The sequence below is a fragment of the Xyrauchen texanus genome, chromosome 34, assembly GCF_025860055.1.
Source record: "Xyrauchen texanus isolate HMW12.3.18 chromosome 34, RBS_HiC_50CHRs, whole genome shotgun sequence".
Lineage (NCBI taxonomy): Eukaryota > Metazoa > Chordata > Actinopteri > Cypriniformes > Catostomidae > Xyrauchen > Xyrauchen texanus.
The window spans coordinates 40286827-40306313 of record NC_068309.1 but is presented as its reverse complement, the minus strand read 5'-3'; the positions used below and the strand labels follow the sequence as shown (position 1 = coordinate 40306313).

Genomic DNA, 19487 nt, shown 5'->3' with positions numbered 1-19487 from the left:
GAACGAGACGTTGTGTCGAATGAAGTGACACAAGGGGTCTTCCTTGGGGGCCTTGCATACCTCTGAACTTGAGAAAAGGCCAATGAGAAATTGGCAGACAGAATTTGCATGGGTATAAAGGGAAGCCCGGCATGTGTCTGCCAGTCAGGTTTTTGCACTGAGGAGCTGAGAATAAGGCAAGGCCGTTTACAGTGGTAGGTCTAGTGCCATGCAGGAGGGACACAACGTCTTGATCCCTCCCTCAGGGAACTGAGGTTACAACAGTAACAGTGACGTTCCCCTTCTGTCACTCACTTGACGTTGTGTCGAATTAAGTGACACAAGAGGTCCCATTCAAAAGCACCACACAATGGTGCAGGCTGCTGCGTGCTAGAGACAACTGTATCGGCCGCACGTAGCCCTCCCCAATGCCCCCAAAAGAGATGTCATATAAAGACCTTAGGTTCCTAGCACCCCTAAGGTGGGAACAGGTGCTACATGACTAACATGGGAGCAAGCCCAGCAGCCACGTCCTTTTCTCTCTAGCATAGTGTGTGAAGCGGCTGGGGCTATCTTAGCGCGATGAAATGTGTTGTGGAAGGTGGTCTTTCCCGGTCCTATTCTTTCAGGGGGAAAAGACCCTGCAGAGGCCACATCCTACTCAGACTAGGGGGAGGTAACATGTGGCAAATACCTCACAAGGATTGTGGGAGCAGTGCAGTGGTAGGTCCTGCCTGATGAGACAGGAGCTCTACAAGCACGGTGACCAGGGGCAGTGGGACTGCCCAAGGGAGAGGGACCGTACCACGAAAAATACATCACAGGGAGTTGCCTGAAGAGGGAATTAAGCCTGTGGAGCCCTACCCCAGTACAGAGCACTTGTGGCTCGTAGTGGGTCTGGCCACAAATTGCTCCATTGAATTCGCAGGCCAGAAGGCTAGGGAGGAGAACATCCAGGAAGCGATGCTTAGTGGCTAACCTGGGAGAGAAGGCGCACTGGATCAACTTGTGCTGTATGTAAGCGGAACACCCGGTCGGCTGTTCTGCATTACCGAGTTCTACCGGCTTGGACCTGACAAAACACGGGACAAGACTGATTCAACCCTGAGATTGTAAAATCTGGCAAAGGTATTGGGTGTTGCCCAGCCCGCTGCTCTGCAGATGTCTGCTAGGGAGGTGCCATTGGCCAGTGCCCATGAGGATGCCACACTTCTCATTGAGTGTACTCGAACCCCCAAGAGGGCGAACACGGCCTGGGTCTGGTAAGCCAGTGAGATGGTGTCAACGACCCAGTGAGCTAACCTCTGTTTGGAGACAGATGCTGGAGGGGGGGGCGTGGCTGGTAGCGGCGCCCTGAGCCGGGGTACCAGTCGTTGAGCCGCGAAGGCTGTGGGGAGGACTGAAAGTTCCAGTCCAAGCATATCGGTCATCTGCGCGTTAGCCTCAGACTGGGTGGGCTGGCCCGAAGGAGGCAGCCCAGTCGAGTCCTCCGCGTCAGATGCCTGGACGCTCTCCGATGCAGCGGCGATGTCATCCTCAAATTCCAGGTGCTCAAGGTACAATTACCTGGCGAAACAGCCCGTCGTCGTCCCCAAATCGCCTTCATCGCCAGCCGGGTCATCCTCAATCCCGTGGGAAGAAGGAGCGACGCAGGGGGCGGCTGAAGTGGCATTCACCTTGAGGAAAGAGAGCCACAACCCCAATGCTGCCATGGTCATGTTCTTGTAGTGAGTGCATGAACCATCCACAAACGCCGCCTCCATGTGATCGCTGCCCAGGCACATGAGGCAGTGTCTGTGGGCGTCAGTCTTGGAGAGATATTGACCACATCCAGGAACTACACAGAGGCGGAAGGGCATCTTGAAAAAGACACGTCCTGACAAGGACGTTCAACGCCTGTTTGTGTATTGCTCTTTTATGAGTGAAAACTCAAACTCTTTTAGAGAAAACTAATTCTTTTAGGAGAGGAAAACACTCTTTTAGGCAGTGAAAGGGCTGTGGACTGCACAGCGTACAGAGAGAGACAGAACACCAGCTTGAAACGAGCCGTAAGATCCAACAGCAGTGCTTCTTGCCAGCAGAGGAGAGTGGAACAGTGGTGAACTCAGCTTGCTGTTGCACAACCGCTCGGCTCAGAAGGAAAAATCTGACTGACAGACGCAAGCCCGCTTCCCTTTATACCCGTATGTCCAGGGACGGGACATGCAAATTCGGTCTGCCAATTTCTCATTGGCCTTTTCTCAAGTTCAGAGGTACGCGAGGAGGGCTCCCAAGGAAGACCCCTTGTATCACTTCATTCGACACAACGTCGAGTGAGTGACAGAAGGGGAACTTGCTTCCTTCTGCTCTGACAATGTTCCCCAACTCTGAGGATTGTTTTTTCCAGCAGGACAATGCTCAATGTCACACAGCCAGGTCAATCAATGTATGAATGCTGGACCACCTGATCAAGACCCTGTCATGGCCAGCCCAGTCTCCAGACCTGAACCCCATTGGAAACTTCTGGAATGTGATCATGAGGAAGATGGATGGCCACAAGCCATAAAAAAAAAAAGCCGAGCTGCATGAATCATGAAACGAACGCATGAAAGCTGTGATTGGAAATCAGGGTTATTTCACTAAATATTGATTTCTGAACTCTAAGTTAAAACATTAGAATTGAGTTGTTAAAACATTTATATGAACTTATTTTCTTTGCATTATTTGAGGTCTGAAAACATGGCATATTTTTAGTTATTTGGACCAGTTGTCATTATCTGCAAATAAATGCTCTAAATTACAATATTTTTATTTGGGAGAAATGTTGTCAGTTCTTTATAGAATAAAACAAAAAAACACTTTTCATTTTACTCAAACTGCTAATTTTGCAATGGTCTCTGAATTTTTTCCAAAGCTGTATATATACACACGATCAGCCACAACATTAAAACCACCTGCCTAATATTGTGTAGGTCCCCCTCCAGCCGCAAAAACAGTGCCAACCCACATCTCAGAATAGCATACGAAATATATAAGATATTAAAATGAATAAATGTCTATTTTTCCAGCCTTTTGTATTAGCATTTATTTATCACCCCTTATTTATTTTAGATACAGTTCTTATATATTGTTATTTACACAGGGCAAATATACAATTTATTAAATCTACTTTTATTACGTATCATATTTTAATATTTAGTTTTATCTATATGTGAGATGAGTGAAATATAATGTAACTAAAATGATAAATCTCTCTTTTGGTTAGACTAGATTGACCAAAATGCTAATCAAAATTATTCTAAAGTATTAGAAAAGACAAAAATTACTGTCAATGACTAAAACTAGACTAAAATTCTTTTGATTTTCTTTTGACTAATATAAGACTAAAATAGCATACGGTTGACTAAATATGACAAAAACTAACATGGACATTTGACACAGGACTAAGACTAAATTTAAAAATGGCAGACAAAATTAACACTACATGAAACTGGTGTTGAGCGGGTAGAATTCAATGAAGCTGTCAGCTGAGGACATGTGAGGCATATATTTCTCTGATGTAGCAGTTGTGCTTTGTCTTTGAATACTGTATTGTATAGCTTTTGTAGGAATTCTTCAGTTTTTAATAGCCTTCATTCATGACTGACGAGTTTCTAGAGAAAGTTGTTTCTTTATTGCCATTTTTGACCCAATATTGACCTAAAGACATGCCAGTCTATTGCATACTGTGGCAACTCAAAAACAAACACAAAAACAATGTTAAGCTTTATTTAATGAACCAAATAGCTTTCAACTGTGTTTGATATAATGGCAAGAGATTTTCTATGATCAAATGATCAATGTAGCATGATAACTCAAGGATAAGGTGTTGGAGTGATGGCTGCTGTCTAGACTTAATCAAAAATGACTTTTTTCAAATAGTGATGGTGCAGTTTTTTTTACATCAGTAATGTCCTGACTATACTTTGTGATCAGTTGAATGCCACTTTGGTGAATTAAAGTACCAATTTCCTTCCAAAACGGCAAAATCTGTACATTATTCCAAACTTTTGGACACCAGTGTATATCATCGTAATCATTGAGCATTGTCCTGCTGGAAAAACCAATCCTCAGAGTTGGGGAACACTGTCAGAGCAGAGCAGGCTTGTTAAATTTCAGAGGTCAGAAGAGATTGGCCAGACTGGTCCAAGCTGACAGGAAGGTGACAGTAACACAAATAAACACGCATTACAACAGTTCTATGCAGAAAAGAATTTCTGAACATACAACACGTTGAACATTGAGGCAGAGGAGCTACAGCAGCAGAAGACCCCTCCGGGTACAACTACTGTCAGCTTAGAACAGGAAACTGAGACTGCAGTCGCAGAACGAGGTGGTGGCGAGGAAGACCACCTCTCCTCCCAACGACCAGGTGCTCTGTCTTACCACGGCTGATGTCAAGTCAAGTCAAGTCAAGTGGTTTTTGTGAGGAAAACTCTATGTAGAGTCATCACACGGAAGGCTGCTGGACCAGACAACATTCCTGGCAGGGTGCTCAGAGGATGTGCAGACCAGCTGGCAGACTGTGGAGCGGAGGGGGGCGGGCTAGAATGTTGCACACCCAGTCCCCAATCGGCCTGATGGGGCACGCGAGGGATAAAGGCGGCCGGTGACAACGGTTCGAGAGAGAGAGAATTACGGGCATGTCGTCAAATGTGTGTTTGTCTTCTGTTTTAAGTTTACCAATTAAACTATTATTTACATAGCCAAGCTGGTTCTCGCCGCCTCCTTTCCAATGACTGCGTTACACAGATGTTCTTACTGACATCTTCAACATCTCTCTGAGCAGCGCCGTCGTTCCAACGTGCTTCAAGGCCACCACCATCGTCCCCATGCCAAAGAAGTCTTCAGTGTCCTGCCTCAACGACTACCATCCCGCCACACTCACACACATCATCATGAAGTGCTTCAAGAGGCTCGTCATGAGGCACATTAAGACCCAGCTGCCCCCCGCAATAGACCCACTGCAGTTTGCATATAATCCCAACCATTCAACAGACGACGCCATCACCACCACCCTCCATCTGGCCCTCACCCACCTAGATAAAAAGACCTCCTACGTTCGAATGCTGTTCATAGACTTCATCTCAGCATTCAACGAAATCATTCCTCAGCACCTGATTGGAAAGATGAACCTGCTGGGCCTGGACACCTCCCTCTGCAACTGGATCCTGGACTTCCTGACTGGGAGACCTCAGTCAGTCCGGATCGGGAACAGCATCTCCGCCACCACCACACTGAGCACTGGGGCCCCCCAGGGCTGTGTGCTCAGTCCACTGCTGTTCACTCTGGTAACTCACGACTGTGCAGCAATGCAGAGCTCAAACTACATCATCAAGTTCGCCGATGACACGACCGTGGTAGGTCACGTCAGCAAGAACGACAAGTCAGCATACAGAGAGGAGGTGCAGCAGCTAACAGACTGGTGTAGAGCCAACAACCTGTCTATGAATGTGGACAAAACAAAAGAGATGGTTGTTGATTTTAGGAGAGCACAGAGTGAACACTCTCCGCTGAACATTGAAGGATCCTCTGTGGAGATCGTCAAGAGCACCAAATTTCTTGGTGTTCGCCTGGCGGAGAACCTCACCTGGTCCCTCAATACCAGCTCTATTACCAAGAAAGCCCAGCAGCGTCTCTACTTTCTTCGAAGACTGAGAAAGCACATCTCCCACCCCCTCATCCTCACTACATTCTACAGAGGGACTATTGAGAGCATCCTGAGCAGCTGCATCACTGCCTGGTTTGGGCAGTGATGCAGCCGACTTGGTTTGACAACTTGCACCATTTCGGACCACAAAGCCCTGCAGAGGATAGCGAGGACAACTGAGAATATCATCAGGGTCTTTCTTCCCTCCATCAAAGACATTTACAAAAAACACTGCATTCGCAAAGCAACCAGCATTGTGGATGGCCCCACACACAAATCTTCACCCTCCTCCCATCTGGCAAGAGGTACCGAAGCATTCGGGCCCTCACGGCCAGACTGTGTAACAGCTTCTTCCCCCAAGCCATCAGACTCCTCAATACTCAGAGACTGGACTGACACACACACACACACACACACACACACACACACACACATGTCCCGAGTTGCACTTTAATTATTGTCACTTTATAACTGTCTGCTACCTCAATAACTGCTATGTGCATAGAACACTATCTCATGGTATGTTATGTTTACATTTGGCATTTTTACAAACTGTCATCTATTTGCACTACTGTGTTCTGGTCTCTCACTGTGCCTATTGTCCGGTTCATTTTTAGTAATTTATTGTACTGTCCCGTACTTTTTTGCACACGTTTGCATGTGCACTTTATGTAGAATTATTATTTAGTTGTGTAGTCTCATGTGGTACTTTGTTTATCCTATGTTGTTTTTATGTAGCACCATGGTCCTGGAGGAACGTTGTCTCATTTCACGGTGTACTGAACTGTATATGGTTGAACGACAATAAAAACCACTTGACACTTGACTTGACAGTGGGCACAGGCTCATAAAAACTAGACAGTAGATGATTGGAAAAACATTGCCTGGTCTGACAAATCTGGATTTCTGCTGAGGTACACCAATGTTAGACCCAACTGCAGCCTCAGTTTTCTGTTCTTAGCTGACAGAAGTGAAACCCAACGTGGTCTTCTGCTGTTGTAACCCGTCCACCTTAAGGTTCGACATGTTGTGCATTCTGAGATGCTGTTCTGCTCACTAATATTGTACGGTTACAGTAGCTTTTCTGTCAGCTCTATGCACTATTACACTACATGCATTGACAGAAAATACATTTCAAACTCTACTGCACATACTGTACACTGATCAGCCACAACATTAAAACCACCTGCCTAATATTGTGTATAGGGATGAAATGATTAGTCGGTGTTATCGACAACAAAAATATATACAAAAATAAATTATTGAATAGTTGTTAGATCGCATTTAATTTAACACGAGATAACTTTATACTCTAATGATGAGCACTACAGTTTGTAACACTCTCCAATATTAAAGTTGAGTTTACACAATTAGGGGATCGACCGTACTGTTTCTAATGATAGGTTGAGTGGAGAAAATCAATAAACCCAAGTGTATTAACAAAACCAATAATATTTACAATAATAACAAACAAGGTGTATATACAAGTAAAAGTGAAGTCCGGAGTGCACAGAGTTATATACAGTGTTCAGATCAGCCTCACCGGGTGTTTGTATAGTCCGTGAGCACGATCAAGTGATGAAGTGATGAATGATGAATGACCAAATGTCCTCTGATAAAAAGTAATCCTGGCAGCGAGCCAAACGAAAATACTTTCAAAGAAGAACGGCGTTTCAGCGCTCCCAGGTCAGTCACCAGCGTAATCCAATGTATGTATGAACGGGTTTGTAATTGGGCGTACTCGCAAATGAGCGCCGACAACCGGCATAGCGGTTCTTTAAATAGAAACTGAAAGTTACTTCCTGAATACGTGGCAGGAAAACACGTAAGATGAAACCACGCGAAGATCTCGCGTGAACAGAGATGGGGAACAACACACAACAGCTGAGGGATAAACAGGAATACAGGGGAAAGCAATATAACAAATAGGCATTAATGACAAACATAATTAGTTTAAAGTCATGAACCTTATATAAATAACATCCCCTTATGTGGCCACGCTACATAGATCCCCCCCCCCCCCAGCCTTCGGCATAGGAGGAGACGTCCGTACCAGCGTTTCAGGTTAACCACATTTAAAATATCTGTTTTACATGCGTCTCCCCAGCGAACGGTGTAATTTATTGGCCCCATTTTTTTTATTACTTCAGCTGGACCCTCCCACTTGGGCGCTAGCTTAGCAGAGTATTTATTCGAGGAAGACGAGAGAGGGTGAGTTTTAACCCAGACTAGATCACCCGGCTGGAACTGCGCATCTTTCCGTCGGGCATTATAGTATCTAGCTTGTCTAGATTGTTGTACACCTACTCGGTGCTTTACCTCCTCTGCCATGATGGTCTGTCTTTCAACTTTATTATATGAGGTTTGGTCAGGAGTGGGGTTTTTGAAGATTAACCTCTCCAGTGGACCATGTAGCTGTCTGCCCATCATTAATTCAGCAGGTGCTCTACCTGCAGTTTCTTGATGTGCTGTGTTGATAGCGAATCTTAATTCAGGCAACCACTGGTCCCGTCTCTCATGATGTTGTCCCACATATGACGCAATCATTGTTTTTAACATCCTGTTTACTCTTTCTGTCAGGTTTGTCTGAGGATGATAGCTGGTAGTAAGTTTTTGGATGCTTCCCCAGGACCTGCATAGCTCTGCGAGCACATTGGAGGTGAATTGGGCTCCCCGGTCAGAAATGAGGTACTTTGGCACCCCCCATCGGGTAAAGATCTCTTCCCTGAGAATTTTGACAATCCTAGGGGTCTTACTATCTCGAAGGGGAAACAACTATACCCACTTGGTGTAATAATCGACTAACACCAGTAAGTAAGCGTTTTGTTTCTTACTGGTCGGGAAAGGTCCCATGAAATCCATCCCCCAAGTGTGACCTGGTTCTGTCACTTGTGTATGCTGTAGGAAACCACTTGGTTTGGTATTTTCGTGTTTATATTTTTGACAGGTATCGCATCCTTTGACATACTGCCAGACATCCTTACGGACAGTAGGCCACCACGCCACCTCCAAGAGCCTCAGCAGTGTTTTTAGTCGTCCCAGATGTCCTCCCAGTGGGTTATCATGAAAGTAATGTAAGAAACCAGGAATTAATGCCTGAGGAACAACCAGTTGGAATTTATTTCCATTGTTCTTGACAGGAACCCGGCGATATAACACCCCCTGGTGGACTTCAAAGGTTATTTGGTTTTCTTGAACCTTTCTGGTTTTTTGGGCCAGTTGGAGGAGAGACACCGTATTGTCATGACTTTGTGCTTGTGAGATTTCCTGTAACGTGTGGGGTATGTCAGAGGCACATTTTGATTTGATTATGGCTAGACAGGGCACACCTTCACTTTCAGGAGCTTCACAGACTCGTGACAAGGCATCTGGTCCTAGGTTCAGACATCCTCTTCTGTGATGTACTTGGAAGATGAATTGAGTCCACCGGGTCAGCCAAGAGGAGGTTTTAGGGCTGTTGAAGGCCCAAGTTAAGGCAGCATGGTCACTGTAAACGTCGAACTGTCTTCCTTCCAGGTAATGTTTCCACTTTTCCACCACCCAGACTACAGCTAGACACTCTTTTTCAGCCGTTGAATAATTCAGTTCAGGTCCACGCAATGTTCGTGATGCGTATGCTATTACCCGTTCCCCCTCAGAAGTTTGCTGGGTAATAATGGCTCCTAAGCCCACATCACTGGCATCTGTATGAACCTGGAAAGGTTGGTTGAGGTCAGGTTGCATCAATACTGTGGGGTTCTGTAATATTAGTTTTATATTCTCCAGGCTGGTTTGGCACTCAGGCGTCCAATCCCATTTAACTCCTTTCTTTTTTAGATTGTTTAAGGGAGCTGTGATGTCGGTAAAATGGGGAATGAACTTGTGGTACCACCCGGCTAATCCCAAGAAGCGTTGGAGGGCTTTAATGTCTTTGGGAGGAGGATAGTCAGCAACCGCTCTGGTCTTTTCAGGGTCGACCTCCACTCCTTTCTCTGAGACTATATGTCCAAGAAACTTCAGCTGCTTCTTAAAGAAGTGACACTTCTTCATGTTCAGAGTAAGTGATGCTTGGTTTAGTCGTTGCAGGATGGTGTTCAGATGTTGTACATGTTCTGATAAAGACCTTGAGTAGATTATGATGTCATCAATGTACACGAAACAAAACTTCCCTCTCACCTCTGCTAGGACCTTCTCCATCAGCCTCTGGAAGGTGGCAGCGGCATTCCGTAATCCATAAGGCATGGAGCGGAACTGGAATAGACCTTGGGAGGTGATGAAGGCTGTTTTGGCTTTACTGCCTTCCTCCATTTCAACCTGCCAGTACTCTGACTGCAAATCCAATGTGCTGAACCAGGAGGCGCCTTCCATGGATTCTAAGATGTCGTGGATTATAGGCATTGGATAAGCATCAGGTATGGTCTTGCTATTCAGCCTCCTATAGTCCACACAGAACCTGTAGGAACCATCGGGTTTGGGGACCAGGACTACAGGTGATGACCAAGGAGAGAAAGAAGGCTCGATGATCTGGTCTCGTAGCATTTGTTCTACCTGCTCATCGATAATCTTCTTCTTGAAGGGTGAGACCCTTTGAAGTTCTGGATCTCAAGGGCATTTCGTCAGAAAGTATAATTTTGTGTTGTTCCACAGATGTTTTTCCCAGGACTTGAGAGGTGGTATGAGGCCAATTTTCCATCAGCTTTTTTAATTCATCCTGATTGTCGGAGTCCCAGCTGGGAACAACTTGTGTGGGTAAGTCGTATGTGGCTGGATTCCAGGTTGGAGGTACGGCATAATAGAGACTCACAGCAGCAACAGTCGTGCCTATGCTTTCACCCATCAGACGTGAAGACAGCATCGGATTTATAAGTGCAGTTAGGAATGGATGATAAACATATCCTTTGCCCATTTTCAGACCATATCTCCATTGGCCTACATCCACTATGGCTTCAGCGGCTCTCAGGAAGTCCAGACCAGCTATAAGGGGAAAGGCCAGGTGAGCATCCTTCATAATATAGGTGTCCAACCTGCATACCTTGTCATGCCACTCATAACAGACTGATCTCTTGTTGATCGCCTGGTGCATTTTTCCATCAGCCATAATGAACCGTTGAAGAGGGCCTGAAGGGTCAGGTTTCGCTTCCCCTCCTAACTGTCTCCACAGGCTTTCCTGCATAGGGAACCAGATCTATGTAGTGTGGCCACATAAGGGGATGTTATTTATATAAGGTTCATGACTTTAAACTAATTATGTTTGTCATTAATGCCTATTTGTTATATTGCTTTCCCCTGTATTCCTGTTTATCCCTCAGCTGTTGTGTGTTGTTCCCCATCCCTGTTCACGCGAGATCTTCGCGTGGTTTCATCTTACGTGTTTTCCTGCCACGTATTCAGGAAGTAACTTTCAGTTTCTATTTAAAGAACCGCTATGCCGGTTGTCGGCGCTCATTTGCGAGTACGCCCAATTACAAACCCGTTCATACATACATTGGATTACGCTGGTGACTGACCTGGGAGCGCTGAAACGCCGTTCTTCTTTGAAAGTATTTTCGTTTGGCTCGCTGCCAGGATTACTTTTTATCAGAGGACATTTGGTCATTCATCATTCATCACTTCATCACTTGATCGTGCTCACGGACTATACAAACACCCGGTGAGGCTGATCTGAACACTGTATATAACTCTGTGCACTCCGGACTTCACTTTTACTTGTATATACACCTTGTTTGTTATTATTGTAAATATTATTGGTTTTGTTAATACACTTGGGTTTATTGATTTTTCATCAGTGTTGCTATTTATTTTCTCCACTCAACCTATCATTAGAAACGGTACGGAAGATCCCATAATTGTGTAAACTCCACTTTAATATTGGAGAGTGTTACAAGTTCACAACTGACTGAGGTGATGAAGAATTACACAGATCACACATGCACTGTAAACTTTCCAAACAGCTTCAGGTGATGTAGTGTCAAGTATTTACTTACCAAATAAGTAAATACAGAAGCACTCTCGTTGTGGAATAAGCAGAGTCGGAGCTCTTTAAAGGAAACACCCCGGCGTTATATCTTTAATGCAGTCACATTTAATGCGCTATAGATTAATGTTCAAATAATAACCAGATCATGTAAATGACTACAAACTCTAAAACTGGCATTTCTCTGTGCGTTCAGCTCCTCTTCTATGAGTTGTGCAAATGTCCCGATCTAATAGGGAGAGACTGAAACTGCACCCGGCTGATGACACTCATCCCCAGAGCATGCATTTGCTGCAGCTGGATTATAACGTGATGGCTCACGACTTATATCATAATAAGAAGCTTTATTAATAAGAGGGAGTTTTTTTTGTGAGTTAAAGATGGATTGAAGTGAACAGAAAGGTGAGCGAGGTGTAGTCTTTGCCCCATTATACACCGCAACAAAATCAGTTTTTGAATTGGGTTTGCTTGTTTTCCAATACAAATCTAAAACTCCTTTAAAACAACGAATATTTTCTTTAGCAGCTATACTGCACAAGACATTTTTTTTTATCTGAGAATGCTGAATATAATATTACAAATATTTTATAATATTGAAAAACCGCATTGACCTGAGAAGCAGCACATAAGATATTTAGACTGGCTTGTAGAGAATAGATCTTGAATAGAAGTATATTTTGTCTTAACTGCACTCGCTGAAGTATAACCAAGTGAAAAAAAAAACACTTCTATTAAGATACATTCTTTTAAAGCAAGTCTAAATCTCTTATATGTTGCTTCTCAAGTAAATTGATCTTGTTTTAAGGATTTTTAGACAATTTTAAAATGGAAAACAAGACAAAAACACTTGATAACAATAGGATTTTTTACAGTGAATTTCTTTACTGAATTAAACTTAATAAAAATTTAATGAGACATCTGTCTTTGTTATATTACAGAAATCATATTTCACTTTGAGATTCTTTTGATAAAAAATAAAACGGGTTATTTCAACAAAACGAATTCCTGAGAATGAGAACTTATTTAAAAGTCTTTTAGTGTCCCATGGTGGAAAGAAGTAAAAAAGGTGAGTAAATGGCATCATTTTTTATTTCTGTCATGTTATATTACAGAATTCTTGACTTCATTGTGGGACTGCAGATGATAAGTTGCTAAACATTTATTCTAATGTCTCTACTTGAACTGTGATGTGTGTATGCATGCATGTCTCTCACCTGTATGCATGTGCCAGTTTGTTCGCTGCACAGACTGCAGGACAGGGCCCATCGGCTAGCTGGGATTTGAGATACTTTTGTAATGGGCTCCATCTTCTCAGGGCAGCCAATACTCACCTTCAGCAATATAATAAACATGTCACAAATGACCAATCAAAGGTTTATCACACTGTTCACTGTTGAGAACATGACGCTTCTGTTCAAAATAAGGATTTAACCCTAAAGCGGAGTAATGTGAGAGCTAAACTGGGAGGGAATTAAAGCCATAGAACTGACAAATAATTATCCTGAAGACATAATGGTCATGAACACGTCTGGTTCATTTTCCACCACAAAATCCAAAAAAAAATTTTTTATTGTAAAACCTATTTTCAAGATTTTTTTTTTTTTTGCATTGCGTCACTATTTTCATGACAAATTCATATTACTGTAATGTGATGAAATAACTAAGTCTCATTACTGTAATGACATAAGTTTTTATATCATGGTAGATTTTGTTGTGCTGCTTGATTATGCTAATTTTGATTAAAACAAAATACAAATAGTCCAATTACTGAGAATATTGAAAGAATTACAAAACACTTCAAAAGTCAAATGACTGAAGTAGGGCTAAATGTTTAATGAACTTTACACAACTAAAACTGTAGTCAGTTAAGTCATATTTTAGATTACACTTTTAGGTAATCCCCATAAGTCTACCCCAGGCAAGTTGATGAACTCTATATGCCATTATGCCATCAATTTTGCAATACAGTATCCTAAATATTATATATGACACAGAGTTTCACCTAAATATATATGAATATATCAGACATGAGGTGCTAAATATTGTTGTACAGCAGCAGCTCTTTCTCTTTGAATTAAAGTACATGACTGTTACAGATGAAATACATGAGGAACAGCTGCAGCTGGTGTGCTGTTCAGTTCAACAGCGCTTTCACTCATTTCTATGCCATTCCTTCTCACTCTTCAGTGTCAAGATGTTACTGAGCAGCCTTTCCTCAATTTACTCCTTCAATCGGTCTCTTCATGCCAATTCTCCTATTGTCCTCTTTTCAATGAAATATTCTGTAGAATACGTGTGTGTGTGTGTGTGTGTGTGTGTGTGTGTGTTGCCCTCCACCTGGCTGAACAAGTTTCACATTTCCAGTTGAAAAGCTGTACTTGCAGAAACATGACAAAACAAAGAAAGCCCTGGAAATTTTACAATTACAATTCATTATTACATGCTAATTGAAAGTTTACAGTAGGGCAGCGCAATATGGTTCATGAAAAGATATCTCTATATTTGACAGCATATATCTATCTCAATACTTATGTGTTTTCTCTGAAACAGCATAAAAGTGTCTTTTATCAGAGGAACATCTAAGCAGCTTAATATATCAAAGGCATTAAATAAAATCCATTTAAAAACAGATTTACACTACACGAACATAAGGGGGAGTAAAATGTAATCATTTTTATTGATTTGCATATTTATGCTTATAACATACAATTATACACAGTCAGGTCCATAAATATTGGGACATCGACACAATTCTAATCTTTTTGGCTCTATACACCACCACAATGGATTTGAAATGAAACAAACAATATGTGCTTTAACTGCAGAATTTCAGCTTTAATTTGAGGGTATTTACATCCAAATCAGTTGAACGGTGAAGGAATTACAACAGTTTGTATATGTGCCTCCCACTTTTTAAGGGACCAAAAGTAATGGGACAGATTAACAATCATAAATCAAACTTTCACTTTTTAATACTGGGTTGCAAATCCTTTGCAGTCAATTACAGCCTGAAGTCTGAAATGCATAGACATCACCAGATGCTTGGTTTCATCCCTGGTGATGCTCTGCCAGGCCTCTACTGCAGCTGTCTTCAGTTCCTGCTTGTTCTTGGGGCATTTTCCCTTCAGTTTTGTCTTAAGCAAGTGAAATGCATGCTCAATCGGATTCAGGTCAGGTGATTGACTTGGCCATTGCATAAAATTCCATTTATTTCCCTTAAACTCTTTGGTTGCTTTCGCAGTATGCTTCGGGTCATTGTACATCTGTACGAGTTCTGAAGCATTTGGCTGAATATGAGCAGATAATATTGCCCGAAACACTTCAGAATTTGTCCTGCTGCTTTTGTCAGCAGTCACATCATCAATAAATGCAAGAGAACCAGTCTCCATTGGCAGCCATACATGCCCATGCCATGACACTACCACCACCATGCTTCATTGATGAGGTGGTATGCTTTGGATCATGAGCAGTTCCTTTCCTTCTGCATACTCTTCTCTTCCCATCACTCTGGTACAAGTTGATCTTTGTCTCATCTGTCCATAGGATGTTGTTCCAGAACTGTGAAGGCTTTTTTAGATGTTGTTTGGCAAACTCTAATCTGGCCTTCCTGTTTTTGAGGCTCACCAATGGTTTACATCTTGTGGTGAACCCTCTGTATTCACTCTGGTGAAGTCTTCTCTTGATTGTTGACTTTGACACACATACACCTACCTCCTGGAAAGTGTTCTTGATCTGGCCAACTGTTGTGAAGGGTGTTTTCTTCACCAGGGAAAGAATTCTTTGGTCATCCACCACAGTTGTTTTCCGTGGTTTTCTGGGTCTTTTGGTGTTGCTGAGCTCACCGGTGCGTTCTTTCTTTTTAAGAATGTTCTAAACAGTTGATTTGGCCACACCTAATGTTTTTGCTATCTCTCTGATGGGTTTGTTTTGATTTTTCAGCCTAATGATGGCTTGCTTCACTGATAGTGACAGCTCTTTGGATCTCATATTGAGAGTTGACAGCAACAGATTCCAAATGCAAATAGCACATTTGAGATGAACTCTGGACCTTTTATCTGCTCCTTGGTAAATGGGAACAGCTGAGCAGCCAATTGTCCCATTACTTTTGGTCCCTTAAAAAGTGGGAGGCACATATACAAACTGTTGTAATTCCTACACCGGTCACCTGATTTGGATGTAAATACCCTCAAATTAAAGCTGAACGTCTGCAGTTAAAGCACATCTTGTTCGTTTCATTTCAAATCCATTGTGGTGGTGTATAGAGCCAAAAACATTAGAATTGTGTTGATGTCCCAATATTTATGGACCTGACTGTATAGAAATCTTATTTACCCTAATATATTTGAACTAAAACATTTTTCTTTGAGGATGAAAAAGGTGTGCAAAAACTACTTCACTTATTTTTTTGGAAACCAGTGTAGGGTTGCACCAGCTAAGTTCTCACTTGAGTTAGGACGTAAAGTTCACACTAAGGGCTTAGTATCTATTAGATAGTCGTGCTTAATTCGGTTGAACCACCTGTTCTTAAGGCAAGACTTAACTTGTAAGTCGTAAACTCTCTGTAAAATTATGTGCAGTCGCACAATATGACGTTTACCTGTACTGACCCAATAAACAGCCTTCAAATTTATACACAAAAGTGTTAAAAATACGTGAATTTCAGTTTTATCTCGCTACTGTTGATGTTCAAACCTTGTCTGCTCATATAACTGTCAGCTGTAATAAATTATATCCCCATTAAAATACCATACGTAATAAATCAAGATTTCATTAATTGTATATTTAGCCTATGTAAATAACAATATTTAATAGCTGTATCTGAAACTAATAAGGGACAATAAATATAGAATTTCATCTACAACAGGCTGGAGAAATAGACATTTATTCATTTGAATATTTGATACATTTCGTACACAGGAAAGTGCACCGTTAGATTGGTTTCCTGCTGAAGAACTAGGTTTTAACAATGTTTTTTCAATGTTTTAAGTGTAAATATCAACATAATGTCAAAAGCTGTCAACAAAAACATCTGCTTTTTTATTGTGGTCTGAGGCTTCCTTAAATATTTTGTTTATACGTAGGGTTATGTTCTACTTAAGTTTAATGGTGCAACGCTCAAATATTTAGTAGTGTGTAAATTATGATTTAGTGCCCCTTTAGGCTTAAGTTGTAACGTACGTATAGCTGGTGGAACCGGCCCAGATGAATATAGCAAGTTTATTATTATAATACTGAATTATTATTATTTTCAGGATAAAATTAGTTAAAAGATAAATTCATGTATATTTCAGCTTCACCAGGAGCTTTTATTATGAAACACAAAGTGCAATGTTTGTTTGACAGTTATGAGTTTCGCATCTCGTCAAACTCTCCTTTACTGTTTCGCGTTTGTAGATTTGTACAGTAACTTTATAGTGGTTACTAATGTTTAGAATTGCGTGAATGCTAGAACCTGCAGTACTTCACAACACAGACGAACTGCCCTACAATCACGAGCCCCCGCACATGCACACAGATCATTCTGAAGCACACACGGACCATGTTTGCCTTCGGCAGCTAAATAATCATATCTCAACTTTGATGTTGCTTTGATTGATTTCACAGCCCTGAAGGATCGTGAAATTAGTCTACTGATGCACACTATGAACCTTAAATGACCAAATGAAAGGCTCATTAAATTCATCACAATATTGTTGAATTAGATTTTCATTACAGTTATACAATTGTCATATCATTTAAATTCTTTTCACATACTTATTACATTCAAATTATATACATATATATCTTTTTTTATTATAACAGTTGTGGTAATTAGATTTTTTTACATTAAGGTACGTAAATACATTTGGATAGAGAAAATAATCATGAAAATAATGTTAGCATGCAAAATATAATTTTTATTTTATTTTCTTCATGCAAAATATAATTTTTTATTTCTTTTGATTTGGGTGAACTATAACCCAGACATCATGAGGTTCAATTGGTCAAACTCGAGGAAGGAGAAAAAGGTGAGAAAGTCATAGCAGGTGTTCCAGATGTATATTTTCAGTTGATTTCTTTGTTGTATTAATATGCATTTTTATTGTATTTAAAGCTTTTTACATTACTAAGCTTACGGGAACCCTTTCAAGTGATTTTAATAAGGAAAATGTAGAAAACTTTTCAAAACAATTTGGGCAAATTAGCTTCAGAAAAGGTGACTAGCTGAAAGGCGAGTAGTTTGCAGAAATTTTTATTGTTCATTTATATGAAACACTATTTTTAATCTTCACCGAGGTTGTAATGAGTCATCAGTTTGTACCTCTGGAATCCATAAGGCACAGCTGACGTGGACCCACTTTGTTCCACTGCGAGTAGACTTCAGAGCTCCTCCTCTCTTGGGACACAGCAAACATTTGGGCTGCAATCCGAGGGCACACGTGCGGCACAGCCAGTTACCCAGCGGCACCTTCAAGATGCCATAGCACGCCTTCAAGATGCAAAAACAATACCAGTGTCAACACAAAAGCCAATGGTTTCAGACTCTGTCTACTAGCAAATGTTTGCTCATATTTTCCTGGTTCACACACCTGGTGCACACATATGTTGCACTTGTCACAGAACACCATCTCGTTGCCATCCTCGCCCTCGGGTGAGTGGCACACGTCACACACCACGTCCTCGTCATACTCTATTCCGAGCCCCTTTTCCGTCTCAATGGCTCGCTGCATGTTCTGCTCACACCTGCTCTCCAGCTCCAGCAGCGCCTGCTCCATACTCAACTCATCCAGCTCCGGCAGTGCTGACAACACACAAAGGTACACGTTCTCATCCAATCAAAAGGCACCATACACTTTATACTGTCCGTACAGCTTTCTTGCATCGCGTCGTTGTGTCACATTTCTTTTCACTCATTTAATTTGTCCCATGTTCTGTTCCACTCCTCAACGTAGCAAAACAAGCTCAGTTCTGGGGGAATTTTGCCAGTGGCATCTCATGGCGTTTTAGAGCAGGGCTTGCGTTAACCCACAATTCGACGTCATTTACAGATTACTTGAAAGATTGATGGAAAAATTCAAATGCGGTCCGTCATTTTGACAGATAAAAAAATAAGAAAACATTTTGACCGTCTCTCACACACTCCCGCTGCATGCGTGTGCGCTGTTCCTTGTATTAAGATGTGTATTAACATCATCACCAAGTAGTATGTGTCTCTTTTGGAGAGTCATTATGTAAGTGCGACAATTCTGGCAGCTAAGTGCAAACATTGGCCTACGTTTAGAGCAGAACTGTCAGTCGTTTAGAGCTTCAGAGATGAGTGTGCTTCTCATCTGTGACTTTATTGTTATAGGCAATCAGGCATTTTGAAGAAGTCAAAATCTTTTTAGCGAGTCAGTCCACTGTTGGCCATGTTTGGAATGCTCTCGGGAGGCTATTTCCAGTCATGCCAGTTTAGCTCCTATCTATTTGAAAGGGGAAACACCGAAATCTCAAAAACTGTTGGTCAAGATTACGATCAAAGAACATTTCAAATCAGCAATAAAATCTGACAATACTGGAATCATACATTTTGATTCTTTAACCTCATATTACGCTATAAAACAAATTTTTCCAGGCTTGTATAACAAATGCGCATGTGCGTTCTAGAGTTCATTGACTGGTAATGTCTGTATCTAAAAGGTGATTGGCTCTTTAACCTGTAAGGCGGGACTTCTTTTACATCCGCTGACCGTTCCAATTTCTCACATTCAAATTTTAAATTTTTTAATTTTAAATTCTGTTAAAATGAACAGAGGTGGCCCATCTGCACTAAATAAATCCTGAAGAAGTTTTGTGAACCTTTGCATTTTCCGATTGGACGTTTCATCAGACTTGTGCTTGGGGGAGTCAAAAAAATCATTAAGCCAT

General features: G+C 41.8%; 1 protein-coding gene across 1 annotated transcript in view; it reads right to left on the bottom strand.

The window, feature by feature from the left end:
- The window catches only part of LOC127627410 (protein Jade-1-like), a 132754-nt gene that overhangs the window by 38180 nt on the left and 75087 nt on the right, over positions 1 to 19487 (bottom strand). The window contains exons 6-8 of the mRNA XM_052103751.1: positions 18170 to 18381; positions 17902 to 18069; positions 12815 to 12931 (exon numbers count right to left, since the gene is read on the bottom strand). Coding sequence (XP_051959711.1) covers positions 12815 to 12931; positions 17902 to 18069; positions 18170 to 18381 — 497 coding nt within the window. The remainder of the gene's footprint in view (positions 1 to 12814; positions 12932 to 17901; positions 18070 to 18169; positions 18382 to 19487) is intronic.